The 25,858-nt window shown below is 44.8% G+C and overlaps 3 protein-coding genes and 1 non-coding gene across 8 annotated transcripts in view; 2 read left to right on the top strand and 2 right to left on the bottom strand.

Annotated features, from left to right (window-relative positions):
- Positions 1-12,840, top strand: part of SH3D19 (SH3 domain containing 19) — a 116,803-nt gene extending 103,963 nt beyond the window's left edge. For all 4 annotated transcript variants that reach the window (XM_052777063.1, XM_052777054.1, XM_052777044.1 and 1 more), the window contains 8 exons: positions 1,213-1,285; positions 1,567-1,697; positions 4,066-4,124; positions 5,831-6,018; positions 6,279-6,331; positions 6,854-7,040; positions 7,949-8,046; positions 9,394-12,840. In XM_052777063.1, the coding sequence (XP_052633023.1) occupies positions 1,213-1,285; positions 1,567-1,697; positions 4,066-4,124; positions 5,831-6,018; positions 6,279-6,331; positions 6,854-7,040; positions 7,949-8,046; positions 9,394-9,510 (906 nt within the window). In that variant the 3' untranslated portion in view covers positions 9,511-12,840. The remainder of the gene's footprint in view (positions 1-1,212; positions 1,286-1,566; positions 1,698-4,065; positions 4,125-5,830; positions 6,019-6,278; positions 6,332-6,853; positions 7,041-7,948; positions 8,047-9,393) is intronic.
- Positions 12,841-15,358: 2,518 nt separating this feature from the next.
- Positions 15,359-19,730, bottom strand: RPS3A (ribosomal protein S3A). Its single transcript, XM_052777141.1, has 6 exons — positions 19,545-19,730; positions 18,586-18,689; positions 17,238-17,425; positions 16,855-17,063; positions 16,122-16,231; positions 15,359-15,521 (listed from the first exon to the last, which is right to left on the bottom strand). Exons 1-6 carry the CDS (start codon positions 19,604-19,606, stop codon positions 15,400-15,402), a joined length of 795 nt encoding a protein of 264 aa, XP_052633101.1. The 5' UTR covers positions 19,607-19,730; the 3' UTR covers positions 15,359-15,399.
- Positions 15,795-15,864, bottom strand: LOC128139111 (small nucleolar RNA SNORD73). Its single transcript, XR_008234227.1, has one exon. It is a non-coding gene; the product is annotated as a small nucleolar RNA SNORD73 (small nucleolar RNA).
- Positions 19,731-22,125: 2,395 nt separating the features above from the next.
- Positions 22,126-23,185, top strand: LOC128136859 (ribonuclease CL2-like). Of its 2 annotated transcripts, none has more exons than XM_052777155.1 (2): positions 22,126-22,228; positions 22,651-23,185. In XM_052777155.1, exon 2 carries the CDS (start codon positions 22,657-22,659, stop codon positions 23,086-23,088), a length of 432 nt encoding a protein of 143 aa, XP_052633115.1. In that variant the 5' UTR covers positions 22,126-22,228; positions 22,651-22,656; the 3' UTR covers positions 23,089-23,185. The 2 variants fall into 2 exon arrangements, with proteins under 2 accessions (XP_052633115.1, XP_052633123.1); XM_052777163.1 differs by having other exon boundaries at positions 22,146-22,234.
- Positions 23,186-25,858: the final 2,673 nt, after the last annotated feature.

Below are 25,858 nucleotides of genomic sequence, written 5' to 3'. Positions count from 1 at the left end.
TTTACACTGAGAAATGTAATAGTGGTTTATTAAATCCTTGTGTTTCTTTAATAAAAACAAAACAACCACCAAAACAAAACCTAATAATGGTGATTTGCCTTATAGCACAGGGACATTCTGCTTACGAGGCAGAGCAACAGTAATTACTTGGAGTGCCAGAAGGGAGAGGAAACTGGTAAAGTTCCTCTGTCTCATAGAAAGATAATCACTCCCTTGGCTGAGTATCTGAAAAGTGGGCAAAAGATAAGCAAGCAGTTTTATGAAGTGCTGTACATGATATATCAATGAATTGACTTTGACATACAGACTTCAAAGTATTTTCCTCTCTCTGCTTCTACAGAACCTAACCTGGTTTTAGGGCATGACTGTATTAATATTAAGTAGCCAGTATAAGTTATGGCTATGATAGGTTTTTGATTATTATCAGAAACCTACATGGCTGAAATAGATTTCTATGCAATCTGTTGTTACCTGTTGTAATTCATATTATTCTGGCATTATCTTTGTCGGGCTTTTTTGGTTGGGTTTTTTGTATGCAATGAATTACTTTGAATGTAATTCACGCACAGTGATTCTCATCAGTACAGTCTGAAAATTCCTAGTGTGCGGGATGGGGAAGAAGGCTCAGCATTTTTAATATAATTTCCCTTTATAAAGATCCCACAACAAAATTGTCATTTCACCTCAGCGTTATCTTCCTGTAAGCAAAGGCCTAGTGGCTCGCTTGCCCCTCTAAAATGCTTGGCAGTCGGCAGATGTGCTGCCCCTGCTCAGTGTGCTGGGCAAGAGTTGGGCTGGGGTGTTCTGTCCAAGCAAGGAAGAATAATTCACAGCACGCACTACCAAGCAGCAGTGCAAAATTTGGCCACGACCCTTGCAATGAGAGTTGCTATCAACGCTCTGGATTTCTGACTCACAGAGGTAGCTGAGGCTTTGTCTATACTGGGAAAAGTTGTATGCCTTCCCTTCCTTTTACTGGCTCAAAAGTAGATTTTGGTGAAATGCATTCTGGTTTACACTGGCGAAAGGCATACAGAATTCAGACCCATAGCTATATGACCAGTACTAACTGTTGCCTCCAAAGGTGATTCTCTGATACCAGAACAACATTGTGTCCAAAGTCAGAAAATTACTTTCAGAGTACGTCACAGAGAATCTCTGTTAGTATCTTCTGTGATTTATAAACTACTTGGATTTATTTGTTGTTGTCAGGATTCAAACCACCCTCCAAAAGTTTCTGACACAAGTGCACCTCATGCTGTAGTCCTGCATGATTTTCCTGCAGGTAAGTAAATGTGAATATTCTGGAAGCATTTTCTTAGGAATTAGAGCTTAAAAGGATGAGGAAGCTCAGCCTATAAGATCTGCATGTAGAGTTGTTCAAATCCATGGGTTTAGCTATAGTTGGGCCAATTTAGTTAAAGCTAACTGGTTTATCAAGTATAATTAAGACTTTTTGAAAACTCATTCTGGTTTTGTCTGTGATATTTATATTAAGCAGATTTTAGTTAAAGAAAATCACTGAGTGTGACGACTACTGTTAACTGAAATGATGCTGTCTTACAGAGCATGCTGATGACTTGGACCTTCATTCTGGAGACACTGTTTGTCTTTTGGAGAAAATCGATACCGAGTGGTACAGAGGAAAATGTGGGAATCGCACAGGGATATTTCCTGCCAGCTTTGTTAAAGTAGTTGTATGTAGGCTTTGTATACATTGCTACATAAGATCCTATTGCATTTGTTTTCTGGTTCTATTTTACTATAGATCTTGTGTGTTTAACTCCATTCTGTATTTAGATAATCTCTTTTCCCTCTGGCAGCACAGAAGACATATCAACTTGTTTGTATGGTGTTAGAAAGATGCTTGATTTGGCATGACTGACTTGTGTTTTGGGGATTATTTTGCTGTTAATTTGAAGCCAAGTGAGAAAATTGTGGCCCTTACCAGATTCTCTTTGTTAACCTGGGTGGTTTCTCAGGGTCTACAGAGAAGGTTATTTTTCACAACTGCATGTAAGGATCAAGACCAAGTAAGATGGTTGCTTTTTGTGCCTCCCCCAACCCCCCAGCTTCTCTCATTTTCTTGTCACTTGAACTGTGCTAGAATCACCACTTTTATAGCCATGTAGTGAACTAGGTCAGGGCAGCAGCTGAGCCCAATGAAACATGTTTTTTTCTTCCTAGAATATTTTTTTCCTGGCTGGATCAATTCGCCTAAGTGGCTGCACAAATGGTTGTGCTGGCACAGTGCAAGGAGATTGTGTTGTTGCACATGAGCAGCTTAAAGTAATCCTGTTACTGAATGTGACACTTGACAGTAAACGGCAGGCAAGAGACAGGTGCTGTTTTGGAGCCCAATAGCAATTAATTGAGTGCCTCATCTTTAAAAGGGATACAGTATGGTTCACTGCATCAAAAGCTGGGTCAAATCTATTGCAAGCCTGAATCTGAGATTGAAGTCCATTTTGTGACAGTAGAAAGGGCTGTTGGGCTATCCACATCAGCCATATGGACATGGAGGAATGCTAAACTGACACCAGGATGCAGTGAAGGTGTATGGCTGGGCATTAGACAGTAAGTGTCTGTGTCGAGCCGGGACAGCTGGCAGAGATGAGCACTGCTGCTACATGGACAATACCAAGTATTTGGTAACTGCCAGAGAGTATAGGGTGTCTGTTTAGTTTGTAATGGTGTTATTGGAGAAAAATTTTAAGATTTGAGAAGTGCTGAAGAATAAAAACTAAACTCAGGGGTAGTAATAATAGAACTATGCTCTATTCGCTTTCACAAGAAAGATTTGTTAGCTAAATTGATCAGCTGCTTCTACACAGACCAACAATTTAATTTAAAAGCTCTTGTTACTACTGGTGGCTAATAGACAAAAGATTTTATGTTAAAGCAGTAGAATGAGTATTTGGGGTCAAATTCAGCATTGATGCAGACACATACAACTTCTTAAAAGCTAGGGAAGATGTGTTTCAAATTTCTGTTTTAGTTGTAAAAGGTGGTTACCATTTGAGTGCAAAAATCTTTTGTTTCAGCAAAATTAAAAAAAAAAAAAAAAAGGAAAAAGTGCAGTACATGAGGCTAATTTACTGAGTGAATTCTCCTGTTCATTCGTGTCAGATTTGATCTTGATACAAGGTCTCTATACAATACGCTATAGTATGTTTTACAGTATTGAGCTGGGTAGCAGCTTAGGTCTGGACACCTAACAATAATACATGGTTATTACTTTCCATAGAACCTTCAGAGCACCACAGATACCAGCTCCTCTAGAAAGAGCACTGTGAAGATTATTTGTCCTAAAAGGACAGCCAGCATGATTTCCTCCAGTCCTTCACAAAAGCTAATGAAACATTTTCTCGTTCATTTCTATGGGAACTGGCTAATGCTATAGTAAGCGGTAACCCAAAGCTCCTCGCCAGGGTCTCTAGCCTTGTAGTCTTATACATCTCACAGATCATGCTTCACATCACACCAAAAATACAATTGAAGTCTTCTTATGATAAAGTACTTGAATGCTGTCTGTTTGATATATCCATGTATTGATTTTCTAAATTATATTTATCCAATTCAAGTGAGATTTGTGAGATGTATTTTTGTTTGGAGGACAGCTGGCTACCAAAGCCCAGAAAGGATAAGTGTAAACACTAATTTTGTCTATTGTGATATATTGTGCTAGTAAATAATAGAGAGCAAATACCAATTGAAAGTTGGGAGCTAAATGCAACAACCTGTAGTAGCATCCAGGCCCATATTCTGTCAATCAATCGTGCCACAAGTAGAAAGAGTAAACCAGCTTCATAACAGAAAACATTAAATAGTGCTCCTTGTTTGCATGAGACTGAAAAATGAGAAATCAGGCATACAAAACTGAAATCTACATTAATATGGTCATATATCATAGCATGCCAGGGACTATAGAGCATCACGTGGAGGTCATAACTGGAGCTGATGCTTAGCTGAAAAACAGATTATTTTAACGAGTTCCAAGCTTATTGTAGTTATGTTGCCATGAGCTTGAAATGAAAGATTTTACTTATTTTGTTGTCTTAATAGATTGATGTTCCAGAAGAAGGCAACAGGAAAAAAATACCCTGTTCATCAAAATGTATTAAGTGAGTTAGATAAATCTTACTTTCTTTCTCATGTCGATTTACTAGGAAGTAAAAAGAAAGATAACTTTGAAGCAGGTCTTATCTGTGCTGAGGTTAATATGGTTAACAGTTTCTTCACCAAAATATATTTAAAAAATTAAGCTCTCAAAACTGAAAGTTTATGATGTTTTAGTAAGACTCATATTCAGGTAAAAAAAATTCTAAAAACTCACTTCATGGCTTCAAAAAATTGGTAGATCACTTTATAATAAAAGTTTATATAGATATAGTCCACTCACTTTCCTTCCTCTTATGAGCTGTATTAGGAGAGCATTTCCCATAATTTTTCATGAAAATTAGTTACAGAAACTGTGAACCAATCTGATTAACTTCAGCAGCATTGCACTCTCCTCTCTTTGCTCCTGGCCTTGTTACTTTCTTCTAGAATCCTCATAAGATGTAACATGGTAGGGCTCCTACCCATTTGAAAGAACAAGATAAAATGGGGCAGAACATAGCTGTACTTTAAGTAGAGAAATCTATCTAACCTTAAAATCTATAACTGTACAGGTGAATCTAAAGTTCCCCAGATCAAATTATCAAATGTACTTCAAGCACTTTCATTTCCGATTTGCAAACAATTTGTACTAAGATTTGTGGGCAAGGAACAACTTTTCATGCTGTTTTTACTCTATGATGATTTACTGGATTTTGTAATCATTCACTGCAGCAATTAAAGCAAATTCAGGCAGAGGCAGGAACTACTAGTATCAATGGGATCATTCAGTTTGTTCTTCAGATAGAGCTTGGCTTGTCTTAAATGAAACTTTTAAAAGCTTTTTAAAAGCTGCTTCTGCAGGTAAGAAAGAAACAAAGTGCTAGCTCTGTCCTGAAGCTTTTGCAAAGATCTGAGTGGGGGACAGGGGTGGGAATCAAGCTTCTTACGTTGGTTGTATGCTACAATCCTATAGAAAGAATTAAAGCCTATTATCACTTTTTTCTGGCATGGTATTTCTGATAAATCAAAAATTTTCTTAGAGTAATTTCTTAAATTTCTTTTATTAGTTTATTAAATTATTAAACCTATTTAAGTAAGGAAGAAATTTAGTTTTTTCAGTATTCTACCAAATTATGTAAAATTTATCAGATGCTGCATTGATGTTTCTTTCTTCGATAGATAAGTTATTTCCCCGTGCCTGGGATAGACTTTACAGAATAAAGTTTGTCAAAGTAGATAAAAACTAGCTTCCACTTATGACACCTCCATGTATTTGGGACAAATACACAGCACCTACCCCCCACTCATGTTTGTTTGCATCTAAATTGGATGCTAGCTCAAAAAAACATCAAACTCTTAACAAAAGTGTATCTGGACACTTACTTGGATATAGGCAAAAATATAAAATGGGACAGGTAGCCCAGAAACAAAGTGATATGGTTTTTGTTTTTGTTGGGAAGAGAAATAGGGTCTTATGCAAAGTACTGTAACAGACAGGAATTGGGATGCAGAAGTTGCCTCCAGCTCCTCCAGACTCCATACTCATCCTCCTCAGAAAGAAGAGATGAGAACCAGGGCTAGACCCCGGTTTTCCACCTGTTCTACCTTCAGTGCATTTTTTCATCATTTTAATTAAAGATATCAATCCATATTTTGCACAATGCTGTCTTATTATTAAGTGGGCGATAATAATAAATAAGCAAAGTAAGTTTCTCTTTTGTTTGTGCAGAGGCCCAAGATGTGTAGCACGATTTGAATACATCGGAGATCAGAAAGATGAGCTCAGTTTTTCGGAAGGTGAAACTATTATCCTTAAAGAATATGTAAATGAAGAGTGGGCCAAAGGAGAGCTCAGAGGCACATGTGGAATTTTCCCCTTGAACTTCGTGGAAGTAATTGAAGATCTGCCTGGAACAGGTATGAATGCGTTTGCAAAACTCTTCAAGAACATGGTTTTGTACTGCATGCATGTAGGCAGCATATAGGAGAAAAGTCCAAAAGCACGATGAACGTGGGAAGGAGGCAGAAAGGGAAAGAAGACAGATAAAAAAAAAATCAAAAGGAATAGTAGCACTTCTTAAGAAGCTATTCTTAATAATTACTTTGAATATCTAAAATCTCTAGTAACGTTTTTAATAGTCATTGCTGCTATTCTAAGTTGTGCTTCACTTGTGTAGGTACAGGAGCAGCACTGAAGAATAAGGTGGAGGTTTCTTCTTCCCTTCCTCAGGTAATAAAATTTTATAGGTAAGGGCCAGAATTTACATAGCGGTTTCGTAGATTTACATAGACTTTCTATTATAATGTCAGATTAGCTGCACAACTTTAAACCTGAATATAACACAACTCCCACAGCACACAATGCTGCATGGTCACATCTTGAATTCTGACGGTTGGCCTGAATTGATTGAATTCATAGCTTCTGGCAAATTAACATAAGTAAATTTTTGTCCTTTGCCCTTAAGCAAATTCTTGTTAGCTCTATTTTAAGTATTGCTGCAGTGGTCTAATTTTGAATTTATTAATCCTGTCCCCTGCCACCAATGACAAAAAGGAATGCATCTCTGAGCCTAGATGAAATTCTGTGGTAATTGCTGAAATGCCATTCTAGTCTACATCTGCAGTGACACTATTGTCTGAGAGAAAGTCAGGACACCCCTGTTCTGTACAGCTGCTTTCACCAGTATCTATCAGCTTATGGGCTCCATTAACGCTTCTAAAATTAATGCATTTCTTCTGTTCACTTGAATAGAACAACAGATGCTCAGTAGAGTGGTGTGAAGCGCTTCATGATTTTACAGCAGAAACCAAAGATGATTTATCCTTTAAAAAGGGAGACTACATCCAAATACTAGAACAAGTAGATTCGGCATGGTATAGAGGAAGACTGAATGAAAAGGAAGGGATTTTCCCAGCAGTTTTTGTTCAGACCTGCTCAGGTACAGTGCTCCTGCTAGATGGCAATTGATTATTCCTTGGGTGGTGACAGTCATGACAGAGTTCTGGGAGAACCCAACTATTGCATTGCATTAACAAGCCACACGCCACCACATTCCTTAATATCCTAAAGCTAAACTAAGTGTTGAACCACCCTCTCCAATAATGGCAATATAATGCTCCAGTCAGTAAGTAAGCTGGGACATGATACAGATTCTGGGATGGTTTAAAGTGTGGTTTGGACACAGGCAAAACAGAACCATTGAGCTGCCTTTAGTAGGAATTCAGGGGTACAAAAGATAGGGGGGAGCCAGGTTCTCCCTCAGCTGAAGAGAAACACTGCAGTACAGCCAAAGAGCTGGCAGACCTGTAAATAACTGCAACTGCTGCGTCTTGGCACAGAAGTATTGTAATGCCCTTGGTGAAGCAAGGAATGAATGCTGCTTGCTTTCCTCAAGCTTCTGTTTGGTCCTGAAATCAATGCAGTCAAAACCTTCACAGAGGACACAGAAAATCACAATTTTTTGCCCATAGTTTTTGCAAGTAAAGCCACAAGTGAAAGTTGACAGGAGATATAATTCCACATAACTGGCAAATAGCACACACTGAGTGCTGCTTCACCTCCACATACAAAGAGGAAAAGACAGCTTTTATTCAATATCGCCATTGGAGAGTTCAAGTAAGTGAACTTTAAATTTAGTCCTCTTAGAAGCAGAACCATGTAGTGTAAAATGAACTGGTTTCATTTTATTCCAGTAGGGCAGTGAGTTTGCCAAGTAGCAGTAGTAATAACATCTGGACACCCTGTAGCACACGAGAGGGGAGAAAACATGAAAATGACAGGAAACTTCTCCAGAAAGGGATTTATTTCACTCCAGTCAAAATAACTTGTCTTGTCCATGTTCTGCAGCCAGGGTAGAGCTGTCACAGTCTGTAGGAGGGAAGAAAGGAAAAGCCAAAGCTCTGTATGATTTTCATGGAGAAAATGAAGATGAGCTTTCCTTCAAAGTAAGTACCTCTCTTGGCCCAATTTTCCAAATGGTCTTATGCTCCTAAAGAATACTAAAAAATAACTTTTCCACTGTGAAAATAGGCTTGGAACAAGAAAGAAGCATATAGAATAGGCATAGATACTAACACATTTGATAAACGGTATCTCTAAAAAAATGTTTGCTCTTACCACTTCCATTTCATATTGGCAAAATCTTCACTGAAGACATTGAAAAGAGGTCAGGAGTGGCAGAATTCCTCTGACTTTTCTGATTCAGTAAACATAAGAAACAAACCTCATTTTGCAGTACATTCAGTTCTTGATCAGTTGATGCAGTCAAGGAAGCCTCTTTTTTAACTAGAAAGAGGGCAGGGAGAAGGAGGATAATACTAAGAGTGCCAGTGCTACAGCAGCAATGCCTCTAAGGGACACCTAGTACAGCAAACTCTAAAAGTTTGGCAGCAAAATACATAGTTACCATGGGAACGTGGGGAGAAATGAAATACTTGCTGGATGCCCAGATAATATTAAGAAGCGTTAACAAGCAGCAGCATGCCCTTGTAGATTCAAAGTCATGATTTAGGTAACTCTGTCCTCAAAAGCAAGTTCCTGAGAAACAGCAGACTTTCACAGCAGGCCCCAAATTGTGCTTAGCAGCTGGAACACACTATTTTCTCTTTTAAAACTAGCAAAATAATTAGTTTCAGCATTAGCAGCTTGCAATGCTGAAAGGATAGATGATTCTTTAAAGCAGAAAAGGGGAACAGAGGTACTGGAAGAAAGGCCAGGGCCATGACAGTACTTCAGATGAAGAGTGTGGCATGGGACAATGAAAACAGGAACAAGTATCAAACACAGGAGCTGCAGTTTATTTTGAACAGCCACACCGAGCTACTTAAACGATTGCTTTCCTTTCTGGGAAAGTTTCTGAAGGAAAGAGGAAAGTTTCCAAGTGCTGGAAAATATTGGGAGTACATTGGGGGGGGGGGGGGGGAGGCTTAAGAAAATAAACCCTCATAACAGAGCAGGGAAATACACACAAATAACAAGTAAGGTGGGGGCCTGTGAGCCAGCTCTCCAATGTACCTACCTACCTGGAGAGCTTAAGCAACACAAGAAGTTATCCAGCAGTGCTGTTTTTTCCTTCCAGAAGGCAGTGATTTTCCAGCATAGACAAGTATTTACCCTAAGAGAAGCTTCAGCTGGTTTAGGCAAACAATCTTGAAGAGATGTAACCAACAGAAGAGACTGGCCACATCCTGCTTCTATTTGCTTGATATTAATTGCTTCTGAATAACATCAGCTATGCATGCATTAACATTGATAGTAAGCTATACTGGCTCACATTACTCCTTCTCTTACAGGCAGGTGATACAATAACAGAGCTGGAATCTGTAGACGAGGACTGGATGAGTGGAGAGATACAAGGAAAGTCTGGGATATTTCCCAAGAACTTTGTTCAGATTTTAAAAACACCGTGAAGTGTTGCCTCTCTTTGTACTCCCTGCATGTGGGAGAGAATGTTTTCTATCCTAAAGGCACAGCAAAGACAACATGTTTTGACTATCAATGTTTTGCACTACTTTTTCTAGAGAGTCATACTAGTATCTTGAAGTCAAATAAGAAAATCTAAGTCTTTTGTGACAGTGTATGTAGTCATGCTTCATGAATGCTCTGAGAGCAAATACAAGCAGGATTTTTAGCAGTTTCCAACTAGGGAAATACTGTGGTGCAACACCATTTTAACTTAAATAGCATAAGTAATAAATAGTATGTTTACTATCTGGTATTACATTTATCATGCACAAAGTCTGCATAAAGTAAGCTTCTTTGGGCTTCTTTAAAAACTTTTAAAATCCAAATTTAAAAAATTGTTTTTAAGATATAATTACAGCACTCGGCATGTAGATCAAGTTTGATGTTCAGGTTTCATTACTGCTTGACTTCCACATTAGGAGTAAAATCCACGTGTTTTATGACTTAGAGGATAAGGATGATAACTGATATTTTGTAGTAGAAAAAATATCAAATCTAATACTGGTAAGAGGGAAAACTCCGAAGCAAATCCTTGTGTAGTATTCTTCTATTCTTAGCCCAAGCTGCTCATACAGGAAGATCACAAAAGCAAAACTTTAAGTATTTTGCCTCTTAAAGAATAATGTTCAAATCAGTATGAATCATCTTAGACCTTCTTCCCTTCCCCCCAAATCCTTTCCAGATACAGGTTTAGATTTTTCTACTGCCCACTGTTCAAGCACCATCGTACCCTTCTTTTCCAGCTGAAGTTAGTTGTGACAGACAGCATTTACTGAGCTTTCTCAGATCCCCTCCATGCAGTAGCTGCACTATTCCAACTATTTGCCCCTCCACCCCCTTCATGTAAGTGGAAAGCCAGTCTTCACTCTGCATTTCATTTATCACTCAAGCACTGGAACATACTTCAGCAACACTATTCCTATCCTTAACATGAAGGATATTATACAGCCTTGGTTTTAGCTTTCAGCAGACATGGGATTAGTTTCCAGTTTGTTACCACATACCAACTATACTGAGCATCATTATAAATGGTCTGTCGAGGCCTTAAGGAAAACACGCCTGGCAAGAGGTTACTTCAAGCAGCTCTAACAAAGGCATTTAGTAAAAAGCAGCAGTGTGACTTGAATGACAAACTTAGACAGACATGATTGAGGTAGCTTCACATTATAGGAACTTCTGGTAGTAAATTCCTTTTTGCAACCCTTGGCTTCTGACAAAATAGTTAAATGCATCTTGATTAACCGTTAACTTCATCAGACTGGAACAGAAAAAGAATTATGCTGCAGTTAGCTCTTTCACTGCTGACAGTATTCCATCACTTTCGTACTATATAACAAAAAGGAACCAGTAAGCTGTTAGCATGAGTCATTACTTCAGAGAGATGCAGGTCACTAGGTATCAAGATACCCTTACAAGATTTTTCTTTGTGGGTCTGAAAATTCAGGTTGCAAAAGGGCCAACAGTTGAGTGGTAGATAGAGACTGGAAACTAGAATCATCATGATTGACCTCGGGATAGTTTTGGCTTAGTGATGTGCCTACCTACAACTTTATCAATACGAGGTCTAAGTATTACAGCAACAAATACCTACTGCTACAAAAGATCAGGGTGCATCTAAATTGGTGTGTGAGCAAGCTGGGGAGGGTAGCCCTCCCCTCCCCATGCCCTGCACTTTGGTTACCATCACAGCAGGCAGAAACAAGCTTACAGCCAAAACTGCAACTCCCCTACAACAGGGAAGGGGCATCCAGTCTCAGTAGCAGACTGGAGCTCACCTGAAGCAAGCCTCAGGAACACGGAGCACAGACATGAGGCCCTCAGCACCATTTCGCTCTGCAGTCACTGTTATGCCATGGTACTTGCAAATATAGACACAGGTGTTAGCCCTCTGGTTTTTTTTTTTTCTCTAGAAGCTTCATGAATGTGAAGCATTGTGCATTTAAACTGCACCAATACCATTTGCACAACTGGGGGATGAAGATCACACAAAGTTTTATGAGCAGAGAACTGGATTTCTACTTTCATTAAGAGGATTAACATTATAAAACCAATTATAAATTATGTGCTATTCTAGAGAGATGGAAACATGATAATTTATACAGCTATTACTCAGTTTTACCATCCCCAACAAGTCTATCCATAACTCCTGTGTAATCAAACTTTAACATAAGTCCACCTCAGAAGACAACCCTTCCCACTCTCCAAGTTCTCCTGCCAGGGGATTCCAAAGGTCCTTGTTTATTCTAACAAACAGCCATCTCCTTCTGGAGAAATCCAAGGAAACAAATACATAGATAGATAGCTTTCCTGACTCCTGCAAGCCCACTCAAGACTTTTCAACCATAAACTTTCAGTGGATCACCCTGTTAAAACAGGCTTCTTCCAACATGACCTGTGCCAACGCAATTCCTGAATGTCCAGTGAGCACAGCAGGGGGAGAATAGCAGAACCAAGCAAAGCCCACACCAACAAACAGAATACCCAGATCCTCCAAAGACATACTGCATCATTGTGGTGGTGGATGAGGCTTAAGTGTACGATGTTTACTTACTGTTTGTCTGGCGCAGTTTTCTAAGATTTTGATACAAGTCTCAAAAGTAGAACTGAATTTTTATATTTTTTTTTATTTCCTCCTCCCCGTTTTTATAACTGTGTATTAACCAGTTGTTTTTGTAACTTCCACTGAATGTTTAAAGTCAGTGCCTGTCAGTAGATAAGACCACTGCTTTATTTTAATCTACTCCTCCCTATTACGCAGGGTAGGAAGAGCAGCAAAGCCTTACATTCAGAGCAAGGAGTGCCACCTGAAGGCTGCTTGCATTACTGCAGGCAGCTAAACCAGCGTATTTATTAAAACTGAAACAAGTTAGATGCTTGGCTTTGACGGCAAGGTATTTTCTTAAGACTCAATGCCTCATATCACCATGAAGCTGCATACAGATCATAACATAAAATTCCTAAGGTGTACAGTACATAATCCGCAAAAAAAACCGAGAATGGGGTGGAGCACAAATCCTAACTGCAATCTAGTAGCAAATTTCAGCTGTAACCTTGAAATTCAGCTAGACCCCCATACGTTAGTATGATAATAAAAGCCTCATTTATCGAAACATTTTCTGTTTGATCCACCCTCTGGAAATATCTTCAGGAAGACGTCTTTGTTGTGTGTACAATTAACGGTGTCCTAAATAAATCTTTGTTAAGTCCAGTAAGTTTTATTATGGTACCTCTGTAAATTAAGAATGTATTTAACCAAATAAAATTTTTATAATTAAGTCAGTCATGATGGCATTTTTATTGTCTTATGCTGTGGAGAGCTGAGCCTTCCACCTGACATGGCAGTTTTATGGATCTCATTCTGCTTACGTATTTAACACAACAGCAAAAAAACCAACCCCCCACCCCCAAACAAATCAGAGAGTAATATCACATCCCTTTACAAGTAGTCCAGACCCCTCAGAGAATCCTGATGGCTTTAACGCAGTTTATTCAAGTCTTCGGACTTGGGTACGTTTCACACTTACCACCTGCAGCAACCAGCTGTCATCGCATGGTATCGCACAAGACAGTGATGCTCTATCTACTCATGCTGTGGCAAGATTACTTATGACGAAGACACAGGCTGACCCTGAGCTGACTGGCAATTCTACACATAACTTGCATGTGCTCTGCTGATTGCTGCTATTCATACACCGTGATTTTTCAGCTGATATTTGTACAGAGGGTGTTTAAAATTTCCCTTCCTGCTTACTTTTCCCCCATCTGAAATCATTTCACAGAGCATACATTTACCCAGCGCTCCTACGTGGTAATGCCAGCAGTCTACTGCTCAAAAAATAAAAAAAAAAAAAAAAAAAGAAAAAAGCAAGCTCTTGTTCTTTCCCCAAATCCTCTTGGACTAGCCTTTTTGCAACATGCACTCCTCAGACGTACACCTGAAGGGAAAAGTACAGGATAAAAGACATGTAAGTTTTCAGAAGCAAGCTCGGAAACACCACTTTAGGATTTCTAACTCTCCCAGTCTACAGAGTACAGGCTAGTTGCAGTCCCTCAGCATTTGTTTGATGGAACTGTTGCTAAAGCAGAGGAAATGCAGCCAACACACATCCATTATGAGAAAGCTCTGACAGATCTTCCTCTAATACAGGGCTTGAATATGTGCATATACATATATGTACACACCTGCACTAAAACTTCCTGTAGCAGGTTCAAGAATTTTCAACCTCAGCATACTGACCCTAAATCATGGTTTCTTTTCCCAACTCCAGTAAAAAGTTCTCATTTTTGTTAGAGAAGTAAAGGGGCATTTGTTGCAATTTATGGCTTCAAAAATATGACTGACTGGGACTCTTGGATGAGGATGACACCTGCCTCAACAGTACAGCTGAAAAGGGCAAAGCAGAAGATTAAAAGCAGCACTATTCCTTTCTCCTGTTCCAGCATCGTTATAGCTTTGAGCACTCACTACCGTTCCACTACACAAACTGGAAGAAGCAGAACAAGTAGGCCTGTATTTACAATCCAGTAAAGATGGTTACCTGAATATTAAGTCATGGGTTATTCTAAATATCCTCCCCTTCCGATTAAAATAGTAACTTAGAATCACAACATGAAATCACATCACCTGCAGTCTTCTAAATTAGAAAACATACTTTTCATTTGGCATATTATTTGCTCCAAACCAGAATTACCAAGTAGGAAAAGGTGAAAATCCCCAACACTGCAGAGTACGGCCCTCATGGGTAGCATCCCTCTACTTCTCCCCTAGTATCTTTGTTGCAACAGTAACATTTCCTTACTTTCCTTCATTTCTTGTCCTGAGCTATTTCACAGCTGACTGCAGGAGCCACCACCACCATCTCAGTGACCGCCCCAAGCAGCTCCATACCATTTTGTTCTCAGGCTTTAAATCACAAACTGGCGAATAATCTAATAGCACAAACTTTAGGTTTGTTGCCCAATTCTAAACAAAACATGCCAATAATGCAAAATACTCCTTGTTTTAGCCAGAAAAACACACTCTTCAATTTTTAAGCCAGCATAAGCTGAACAAGCGACAATGCTACTGGATAATGGAAAAAGCACTGTTAAAATTACTCAGCAAACATAGACTATTGCCTTTTTATGATAGAATTTTTTTCCCCTGAAGTTCCACAGGTTTTTCAGCTGTGATTACGGTTACCCCTCGGTTCTGATAGAGATTAAAAAATTACATACAACCCTACTCTTGAGCATATTCTGCATTTCTATACTGCTCAAAACTAACACTGCTTCCATCATCAAAATTGCAGCTTAAAGATCTTTTAACACCTTTTGACTATCAGAGACCAACTCTGTCCCATGAGAGGTCGTATCAAATTACCACCAAGAAGCTTAAACATACACATACGTAATTCTCAGGTTAAGTAGTATGGATAAATCCCTAAGACTTCCCTATAACAAAAAATTCTGGAACAGTAAGTTTCCCTGTGTGGCACCCCATCTGCCCTGTAAAATGCTCCTCTTTAAAGCACCTTTCACCAACACAAGCTCTGCACGCACCCACAAGGTTTCTTTTCTGGGCACCAAAATTATTGGGAAAAAACAACATACAGAATCCTTGGTATTGCACTTTCCACCTTTCAAAAAGGACAACCCACCTTCTTCCACCCATCTCACAACACCAATCATGAAAAACAGATCTCCAAAACAAGTTTTTCTTTTTGTTTAGACCAAGGCAATAGTTTTACCTTATTAAAAACCCATCCACATATCCAATATTGTCCAGCAGCAATACAGGCAACCAAACGTTAGTTCTGTATATTAAAACTTTTATTTTCCATCAGTTTTTAGTTTCAGACAGACTCTTGCACGGGCGGCTCATATCCATCAGCTCGCTCTACTTTTGTGCCTGCCTCATCCCCAGAAGGTTTTCCAGCACCACCACCTTCACCATGCAGTTCCATCAGCTTGCCCACTAAAAAGAGGAAGTATTATAAACAGTGAGAGATGCACCTATTTAAACACTTTTCAATTACTGAATTGCTCATCATATACAAATTAAAACACCAGAACATTTAATGTAGGTACGATCAAGTCTGTTCCAAAAAGCTCATGCAAGGAGATGCTGGCGCAATAACTGACAGTCAGACAAAAACAAGCAGTGAAATAAGTGCTACATAATGAAATTGCAAATTAAACTTTTTTTAAAGAGAGGTAAAGTCAAGAACCTACTACTGCATTATATGGGAATGTCAGAAAATGGGAAAATAGAATCATTCCATGTCATCTGGGACCGAAACATTTTGTCATCATTCATTCCCAAGCCAAAGCCTTTGAACATTCAGCAGCAGTTTCAGGCAAGAATTCAAAAAAAGCTCCAAACTGAATGATCACTGCTTGGCTTTCAAGCCTGAAAGCCAAATGCCGGACTAGAAGCACAAGCCTTTTTACTACTACAGCTACTTAAACTTACAATGCTGTTTTAACATCTTTATCCAAAAGCAAACACATTTTAAACTAACAGCTTCCCACATCCTCCACTAAGAACACTGAACATTTGCAGTGATTGCCTTACATTCAAACTTGGGCTTCTTCAGCATCTTAACCTTGCGGACATAGACATCATGAAGAGGGTAAATGGACTGACACGCCTTCTCTATGTCTTTGCCAATGCTGTCTGGGATCCTGAGAAATCAGAGAGCACATCAGTACCAGAACATTAAAAATTGTGCCTGCTTCTTCATCAGCAACGCAGGCTTAAAAGAATTCTTAAGAATACATAATATTCTACAGAAGTCTGCATCATCAATACTACCTTCACACTCTGACAATTTTCTTCAAATATGTCTAGATTCGAAGACATTTTCCTTGCAATGTTAGGAGGGAGATATAGATAGATAGATAGGTAGTGCAAATGTGCTCATTTTGAGAGCAAATCTGCAATCAAACTTTTGGAAGCAAACACCACACTTTGGAAAACTTCCTTCTGTCAGAAGAACCCAGAACATTCACAGCCCCAACTGATCAGAATTCCAGTTTTAGTCTGTAGAAACATGAATCAAAAAAACTGGAGAGCCTGATTTTACATTTATGCAAACATGATGGTTTACAAAAGTCAAATATGACGCAGAGACTAACAGAGTATTTGAAAAAAATGGCACATCAGCTTTTCAATGAGACACACCTTGCCTGGTCTCTGCCAAGCAGTACACGAAGCACCAGCATTCCCCAAGTACTCAGTAACAACTGACCAACAAACAACTACTTAAACTGTATCGGAGAAAAAAGAAAACGCGGCCAAAGCTTACAGCTTATTGACAACTTCTTTCAGGTCATTGGTTTGGACCTCTCGGGTCATGATTTCCATCATCTTCTTGCGAATCTGTCGAACCTGCTGATGCTGGGCATACGAGGTCTTGCGGATTTGGTTATTACGCTTCTTCGTGAAACCCACACAGAAGAGGCGCAGTAGGTAACCATCGGTAGTTTTGACATCTACATGGGCTTCAATCATTGTCTAAAAAGGAAACAGTCATTTATCATCAACATGATGGACAGGTTTCTCAAAACCATGCACCTGACATTGATTAATATCTGCTGATGCCACTTCAAACACAGCTTTACAATGCATCAGTGGTTACCTCCTTTCCTAAAGGCACTAGCCAGAATGCAGACCTTGTTCCTTACACACCTGCCATTTTTTGACCATGGAACACATTTTATCCCGGGTGAGATCCATTCCATGGAAGTTGGTCAGACAATTCTTGCCCTGAACATCCTCAGTTATCAGTTTAAATTTACGGAAGGCAACCTCATCATTCTGCAGATCAGCCAGACTCACTTCAAATACACGACCCTTCAGTCCATCAGAGGCAATTTCTGTAATATGAAACAAAATAAAACACCTTTTATTAACATTAGAAAAGTATTATTCAAATCAGATACTGAACTTCCATTTGATGTTTTCTAATAGTAGGTGATGCCACTAGCTTCACAGCTCTGAAGTCTATACGTATCTTGAACAAGATCAAATCAACTTAGAGAACCAAATAACATATTTTGTTAACTTTGTGAGCAATCTTTTTAAGATAATTATATCAGATGCTAAGCACAAATACCAGTACACTGCAGATTCCAGCCTGTGTAACAGTCTGGGGTTTTTTTAAGTGGAAGGGTTTACAAAGTATTTGGAAATAATGAACAATAATGAAAACATAAAAATCCACCTGTGCTCAGCAGAGATAAAGCAGCAACAAACACCTAAGTACAGTCATTTTACAGCTCCACCTCTAACAATTAACCATTTTAACACTAGCTTACTCATGCCTGGTTTACAGTGACCTTATTTTACTTGTTTCACATGTATACAGTTCAAAATAATGACCATCTTTGTAACTTTTAAGTGCAACCGGAATAGTATAATGCCATTCTATTTAGCCATTCTACACAGCTAACCTTCCAAAAGGCTTCCTTTTCCTAAGGTGTGCCAGACCATACAAAAAACCTTTACCGTTCTGTGATACATCTACATGTGCTCCCATTAAGTTAGCAATCCTAGCTATCAACAGAGATCTCTTTACCTATAAGCTTCAAATTTCAGTCTCTTCTAACACAATGCTCCTTTATGATCCTATCATGACCAAGGTCTCCTGTTGCACTGTCACCACGTGTCCCTGTGATAATCAGAACGAATCCTTAATTCTTAACTTTCCTCAAACTTGTCAGGTTACAAGAGCAGGTCATAAGAAGCTTCAGGCATGTCCTTTCATATCATATCCATGGTTTGGTACTCTCGTACAAACAAGGACCACGCCACATTAACCTCCCTGCAACTAAGCTCATTTATTTAAACAACTCTGTCAACTTAAGAACACTCACTCGAAACAAGCAATTAAGTTAGAGTCTTTTTTTTAAAACTGCCAGGTTCATAGTATTATGAGCAAAAACTATTTGTCAGCAGTTCTTTAATCGAGTCGCATTTGGAGCTAGCACATGGAACAAATACATCTCCCTCTGCTGCATAAAACCCCACTACTCACTAGTTCCTTGAGTCCTGGTGACAAGTGTCTTCCCGATGTTTCGGATATTAAACATTGCTGGTGCTTTGACATCATACCAGTCCTTTTTGGAGAAAGGATCAACCCTTAATTTAAATAAAGCAGAAAAGATTTTCTTACTGATTTTCTCAGATTAAATCGGTCTGAAGCAAGACCTTCCTCCCCACACGCTTTGCAAAATGGAAATGCAAACATCAGCATTTTGGGCTTTCAAGTTTAACATGGACAGGTTGGCAAGTATGTGAATGCAGACGGTCAGCATTACCCACTCCAGTGAGGCAGGCATTCATTTCAATTTACTTCAGAAAGACAGAAATCAACTGCAGAAACATCATAAACCTAAGATGACGGAAAAAAACCATACAGCGCTACAATTCCGGCTACCGCTCAGGAGCGACACAAGCGGTGCACTTTAACCAACTTCCCCACGAAGACCCCCCCCCCCTTCATTTCTTGACTTCTGCAGCTAAAAGACACCAGACACAACGAAGCCTGCACCAACGCCGCCCCAGAACCCCAGCTTCTACAGCGAGCAAACTACGCCAGGCCTGCGGCCGCAGGATTACAGCCACGGCCGGGGCCGGGGCTGGAGCCGGGGCCGGGCGCGGGTCTGGCCCTGCCCTCCCACACGCCCCACGGCCGCGGAGCGCTCCCCACACCGAGGCCCTTCCCGGCGCCGGGGCAGCGGGCACACGGCGGGGCTGCAGGAAGCCCGGCCCGGCCGGGACCCGCGCTCTCACAGCGGCAGCCGTCCCGTCCCGTCCCCCGCCGCCACGCAGCTCGCCCCGCATCCAGGCGAGGCCCGCGCCCGTCCGCCGCCATGACAGCAGCGGCCCGCTCGCCGTCCGCCGCCATCCGCCCCCCATCCACGGCATCCTGCCGCCCCGGCGTCCCGCCCGGCGCCCCCGGGCCCCGTCTCCTCCTCTCCCGGCCGCCCTTACACTTTCTTCTTGGCGCCTTTCTTGCCGCCCTTGGTGAGGCGCTTGTTCTTGCCGACCGCCATGGTCCCGCCCTGCCGACGAAAAGGCCGGAAGCGCCCGCTCGCGCGAGATTATACGAGAGTGGGGCTCGCGCGAGAACTGCGGGCGGCGGGCAGCGCTCTCGCGAGAGCGGAGCCACATCTCGCCGGGAGGGGGCGGGCGGCCCGCCCCCTGGGACGTACCACAGCGGGACGGAACCAATGGCGCGGGGGAAAAGGGGGGGGGGGCTGGGGGCGCTGCAGCTCTGTCGCGGGATGTGGCGCGTTGGCCTTTCTGCGCCTTTCGTGGCCCCGCAGAGCCCGCCGGCGCTGTTCGGTCCCGTCCCCTCCCCAAGGAATTTTGGGTTAGGACTTTTGGGGACCTTTCGGTGCACCCTGAGGCCTCCATGCTGAGGCAGCCTTGGCACGCTTTCCAGCACATCACTTCTGGCCTTTCTGTGCCTCTCGTGGGTGTCCCGGGCCCCTCCTCGTGGCTTTCGGGGTGCTCCAGGACGATGGTCTGTGTTGCCAGGGCAGGGACCAAGGGATGGTGGCCGTTCTCCGAGGGCTGAAGGGCTGAGATGGAAAGAAAGAGAGCAGAGATCAAACCCCTGTGTCTGCAGAGGTCCCGGGGCATCCTCACCAGACAGCGCCAGCCCACCCAGCCCTTCCCACGCTATGGGGAAGCTGGGGCACTGCAGGGACAACTAGAAGCTGCTGGTCTGGGCTGCCTCGGGTGCTTCGACCGATTCCTCCTCTCCCCTCTGCACAGGGGTGCAGAGCCCACCTTGCCTGGGGCAGGGCACACCGCCCTCGCTAACCCACGCAGGCAGTCGGCACCTCCTCGCTCGCTCTGACGCCTCGTGCCCTAGGCACACGCAGCCCGTCACCCCATGACGGCCTGACCATCCGGGGCGACGCAGGACAGCAGCCGAGGGGAGAGCGTGGCGCAGGAGGAGGCTCCCATCAGCCCACCTGCGTGGGCAGGGATGGGAGAGGGAGATGCGGTGCCCAGGCCAGCGCCTGGCAGTCAGGACTCCTGTGGGACAAGAGGGGACCACAGGTTGTAGCTCACTGATGAACCTCACAGCAACCTCTGGCAAGGATGCCTGAGGGCCCTCCAGGTAGGGTAGGCTCTAGCATGGGTACCTGTACCGTGCCGGCTAGAGACAGCACTGGGACACAAGGCTGAGGCAGACCCTTGCCAGGCATCCAGGCTTTTTCCTCCTCCTCCTGGGGACACCATCCCCTTCCCACCCACACCAGGTCAGTGGAAGGCAGAGTGTGTCCGGGAGGCGGTGATGAGAGCCCCCATCCTGCTGCCAAGCCCAGCAGGAGCAGGTTCTTGTCAGCCTCAGAGAGTCAGCAAGGGGGCTGTGCTGATCTTCCATGTCTGCGAGGTTTTGGCCAGGTGGCTGCGCTGTTCCCACTGCAAGGGCTGTGTGACTTTTAGGAGGATTTCTGGAGAGGCTCACAAAGCTGTAGAGATGACACCACAGCCCAGGGCAGGGCACTCTCCACCTACATCGTGGCCAGGCTTAGACCTTTTCCAGCTCTTTTTGGGAAGGTGGTGCCCAGGACCGAGCCTACCCCAGGCTGAAGGACATGGTGGGCCTGGGACAGAGAGGAGAATGGCTCTGTGCTGTCCTTGGGGACAAGTAGGTCAGGTCTGACAGTGACACACACTCAAAGAGTGCATCTCTCAGCAGCCCATAGCCCTAGTGCTGAGGCCCATTTGTGAAGTGTCGGCATCCAGTGTCATTGTCCGCCTTGAATCACTGGTGGGGTCAAACTTCGTTGCTCCTGCAGAAGAAGGGCAGCTGAGGGCTCCTGTCCGCTTTCTTCCTCATCCTCCATTTGCCACTTCCCATCACAGTCTCTATCATGTCTTTGAAGAGGACGATGGAGACCACTTGCACCCGGTGGTGACAGCCTCTCCTGGGCACTGTATGCCTTTCCCTCTGGAGGGTACACGCTCTCCTTGGGGCTCCATCAGGTTCTCCCTGATGGTCAAGGGAAAGGGGTGCGTTTTTGATGGGCTCAGGCTGGCTCCTGGCTCTTTGCTTGTCTCTGCCTCAGCGGAGCAGCCGGGAGCATGTGAGGTAACAGCGGGGCAAAATGCATCCTGGCACTTCCCAGGGGTACGAACTTGCCTGCAAGGGTGTACAGGGAAAAGGGACACATAGCTCCTGAAGCAATGCAGGGCAGCTGTGGACATACCACATCGTCCAAGAAGGGCAGGAGCGTCTGTCAGCTGCCCCAGAGGTGATGCTGACATCCTGTCCCTCTGCCAGGGAACTAGAAGGCGTCTTGGCCTGCCACCCAAGGGGACCCAGGCGTCCTGCCCACCATGGGACACGTGGCCCGAGGCCAGAATGCATGGGCCAAGGCAACGTTGGGAGGGGGCACCCAAGGGCACATGCGCAGCCAGTCACGTGGTTCGTTAATGACTGCCTAATGACCCTGGGAGGGCCACGAGGGGGAGTGGGGCCTCCTGGATGCCTGGCTCCCCCCCAACATCCGCTGGACTTTGCTCTTTGCCCTGCCTCTCCTCCTGGATCCTTGCCCATTGGGCCCAGCTGGGGCCAGTATAAAAGAGGCACGGAGGAGTGGGAGGGATCCTGGAGACCCCGAGGCCATAAGGGAAACTGAGGCACACACACAGAGGTGCGGGTGAGGGATGCGTCAGGGGACCAGAGTGTCTGCGGGAGGAGGACTGTGAGGAACCCAAGCATCCAGTGGGGGAGGGACGATATGTAGGGGATGCAGGTGTCGGGGCAGGGGTGGGTCTATAGGGGACCCAGGGGTCCAGGGCGGGTGTTCCATAGGGGACCCAGGCTTCTGGGGAGTGCAGAACTGTAGGGGACCCCGGTGTCCATGGGGTGTTCTGTGGGGGACCCAGGCATCCAGGTGGGATCCACAGATGGCCCAGGTGTCTGGGGAGGGGGGTCCCCTCATGCATTTAGAGGGGATCTGTAAGGGACGCAGGTGTCCGGGCAGGGGAATATGTAGAGGAATTGAGCGTCCAGGGTGGGGTTTCCAATCGGGGGCCCAGAAGTCCAGATGGCCCTGACCCCCACTTTCCACAGGTGCTCATGGCAGGCTGGGCCCTCTGCACGGCCCTGGTGCTGGCAGCGCTGGCAGGGGCGGTGGGCGAGACCCGCTATGAGAAGTTCCTGCGGCAGCACGTGGACCACCCCCGGACATCCGTGCTCGCAGCGCACCGCTACTGCGAGACCATGCTGGCACGCCGGCGGGTGACTGCCCCGGGGCGGCCCTGCAAGCCCTCCAACACCTTTGTGCACGCACCGGCCGAGGAGCTGCTGGCTGCCTGCACCCAGACGCCTGACACAGCGGGGCTCCACAGCACCCCGACACCCATGGGCCTCACAGCCTGCCGCCTGCGGGGGGGGGACACCCGGCCTCCTTGCGCCTACCGGGCTCGGCAGCTCCAGCACCACGTGCGCGTCGCCTGCCTTGACGGGCTGCCTGTGCACCTCGCTGGCACCCACGCACCCCCCCAGTGAGGCTTGACATGGCGGGGGGGAGGCTGTAGGTGGGGATGTGGGTTCTCCCTCCCACTGGGGGCTCCGTTAGGGCCTGCAATAAAGGAGGTGCCACAGGCCTGGGCTCCGACATCAGCTTCTGGGGGGGACCCTGCGATCCTACCCCTCTCTGGGTGCCCCTGAGCCCCCTTGGGTGCCCCCAGCCCTGTCCAAGGTGGACCTGGCCCCCCATGTGCTTCATAAACCCCTGGGTTTTCCCAATCTCCTGGGTGTCCCATAGCACCCTAGAGTGACTCTGACCTCTCCTGTGCCCCATAGACTCCCCTTTCCTGGGTGCTGCACAACTCCCCTGGGTGCCCCATAACCCCCCCCAGGGTCCCCCTGATGCCCTGGATGTGCACCCAACTCTCTCCCCTGGTATCCTGACCCTTTGGGTGTCACATTGTTGCCTTCCTGGATGCCCCATAGCTCCTGCAGGGTCTCCCAACCTCCCATGTGCCTCATAACCCCCTGGGTGCTGCCAACTTCCCCCATGCCTGTCCCGTAAACCCTCACGTGCCCCACAGTCCTCTCTCCCACATGCCTCTGCCCCCATCTGGGGCCTTTCTGGGGCTGAGGCTGATCTTGGGCCCCCTTGGCACTCCCATGGAGCCGAGCACTGGCTGGGGCCACACACAGCCCTGAACCACCACCCCACGCACACTGAACACACACAAAAACACAACATATGCACACATGCAAACACAAAACGCACACAAAGCATGCAGCGTGCACACAACCACACACCGCACTCGCAACACAAAACATACACACACACTCCTACACACAACATGCATACACAGCACAAACACACACACAATACGCAAGCATATACACACAACACATACACTACATGCACACACATACACAAACAAGTATTTTCTTGGGTTTGGATGGGATTTCATGTGCTTCAGCTTGTGTTCATCACCTCTTGTCCTGTCACGGGGCACCACTAAGAAGAGCGTGGCTCCCTTGTCTTCATTCCTCCCCATCGGTACTTATCAGTACACTGATAAGCTCCGCCTGCCTGAGCCTTCTCTTCTCCAGGCTGAACAGTCCCAGCTCTCTCAGCCTTTCCTCTTATCAGAGTTGCTCCAGTCCCTTCATCATCCTCAGCCCTTTGCTGGACTCTCTCCAGTATGTTCATGTCTCTCTTGTAGTGGGGAGTCCATCACTAGATCCAGCATTCCAGGCGTGTGTCTGTAATGCTGAGCAGAGGAGCAGGCTCACCTCCCTCCACCCGCTGGCAATACTGCCTAGTGCAGCCCAGCAGGCTGGGGGTCCTCTTTGCTCTGGTCCTATTACTGAGGGAGCCCTGAGGACTCCGATGGAAGTGCTGACATCCAGGTGCTGTGCTGTTGTAAAAAGGCTGCCCAAATGCACTCAGAAATTGTAGCTGAGGAGGAAATGAAGGGCAGCAAATGGTCTTCCCGATCCTTTTCAATTTCTCCCTGTCCAAGATGTCCCTTCATGTGCCTTGAGCAACTCAGGTGCTCCTTTTCTGGAATTCATCAGAAAGGCACTTGGAGGGACCTCCATGGACTGGTGAGCTCCAACTCTCAGCCCTGCCCCAGTGAGGAGAGCTCTACTCTCTGTACGCTGGAGAGGAATTGGGGTATTTTGAAGGTGTTTGGGGCATTCCTGGCAACTTCCAGCAGACTCACTTCTCCACCCTGCTCCCTCCTGGCCATGGGAGGAGCTGGGTGGGCAGACCCTCTCAGGAGGCAATGCCCAGGGTCTCTGCAAGTACAAGGATTTGATCTCTGCTCTGTTTCTTTCTACCTTGGTTCTTCAAGGCTTGGAGGAGGACTCCAGCCTCTCCATCTGTTCTCTGGCAGCTCAGATCACCCTGACACTGAGAGAGAAAAATATCACCACTGTGATTTACCTGTGGAGCCTTGCACTACAGGCTCTGAAGAGCATGGGAGAGGTGGCACCCATCTTGGGGAGACAGCTCTGAGCAGCAGTCCCAGAGCAGCAATGGCAGTTCTGGGATGCCCTGCATGCTGGGGCTACCTGAGTGTACTTGAAAGTCTGGTTTGTTCTGGCATCTCCCCTTTGCCCGCAGGGCAGCTCCACCCCTCAGGCACATCCCATCCCATTATTGCACTGTTGGTTCACCCCTCTGCTGTGTTTTCCCCTAAGAAGTGACTCTGCTTCTTCAGCATATGTTAGTGTCCATTCTTTGTGAAGGCTAAAGGGAAAAAAAACTCAGCCACAAAGGAATCAGGATCATCCCGAGGGTGTTAGGACATCCACTCTTTCTGACAGCCAGTGGTAATGCGTATCATACCCAGGTACTTTATCTCTAAGGCAAAGCACCAGTTGATCTGCTGGCTTCATAACAAGGATCAGAAAAGCTGTAGCCGTTCCTGCCATCTCCAAAAGGAGACACCAGGACAAGAAATGCCTCTCTACAGGGCTTGCATATCATGTGAAAGGGAGTGGAAGGGGAATAGCATGGAGCCCTAGACCTTTTTCCCCATCACTGGCTACTGTGCATGGTCCTTGGAGCTGCACACCTCTTCTCTCAGGAACTCTGTGGTGAGGTTGAGGGGAACCAGCACAGGGGATGGTCTCCAGTGATGTCAGTCCCTGTTCTAAATGTCCCCAAAACTTAGGAGGTACAAAAGGATCCGTCTCCATCTGGCCTTGGCCTCAACACCGAAAGAGAAAAAGGCGATCCTAATCGGATTCTGCCTTGAAAAATAAATCACCTCTTTTGCCACTGCTGGCACAGGGAGGGGCACAG

The sequence above is a fragment of the Harpia harpyja genome, chromosome 2, assembly GCF_026419915.1.
Source record: "Harpia harpyja isolate bHarHar1 chromosome 2, bHarHar1 primary haplotype, whole genome shotgun sequence".
Taxonomy (NCBI): domain Eukaryota; kingdom Metazoa; phylum Chordata; class Aves; order Accipitriformes; family Accipitridae; genus Harpia; species Harpia harpyja.
This window is presented reverse-complemented; position numbering and strand designations above follow the sequence as displayed.

Coding starts and splice junctions, on each gene's coding strand:
- LOC128136859 (XM_052777155.1), top strand. CDS start 22,657: ATGGCAGGCTGGGCCCTCTGCACGGCCCTGGTGCTGGCAGCGCTGGCA.
- RPS3A (XM_052777141.1), bottom strand. CDS start 19,606: ATGGCGGTCGGCAAGAACAAGCGCCTCACCAAGGGCGGCAAGAAAGGC. Junction 16,232..16,854: donor AAAGAAGTTGTCAATAAGCT/GTAAGCTTTGGC, acceptor CTGATTTCTCAG/GATCCCAGACAGCATTGGCA. Junction 15,522..16,121: donor GAAGAAGCCCAAGTTTGAAT/GTAAGGCAATCA, acceptor TCCTCTTTTTAG/TGGGCAAGCTGATGGAACTG.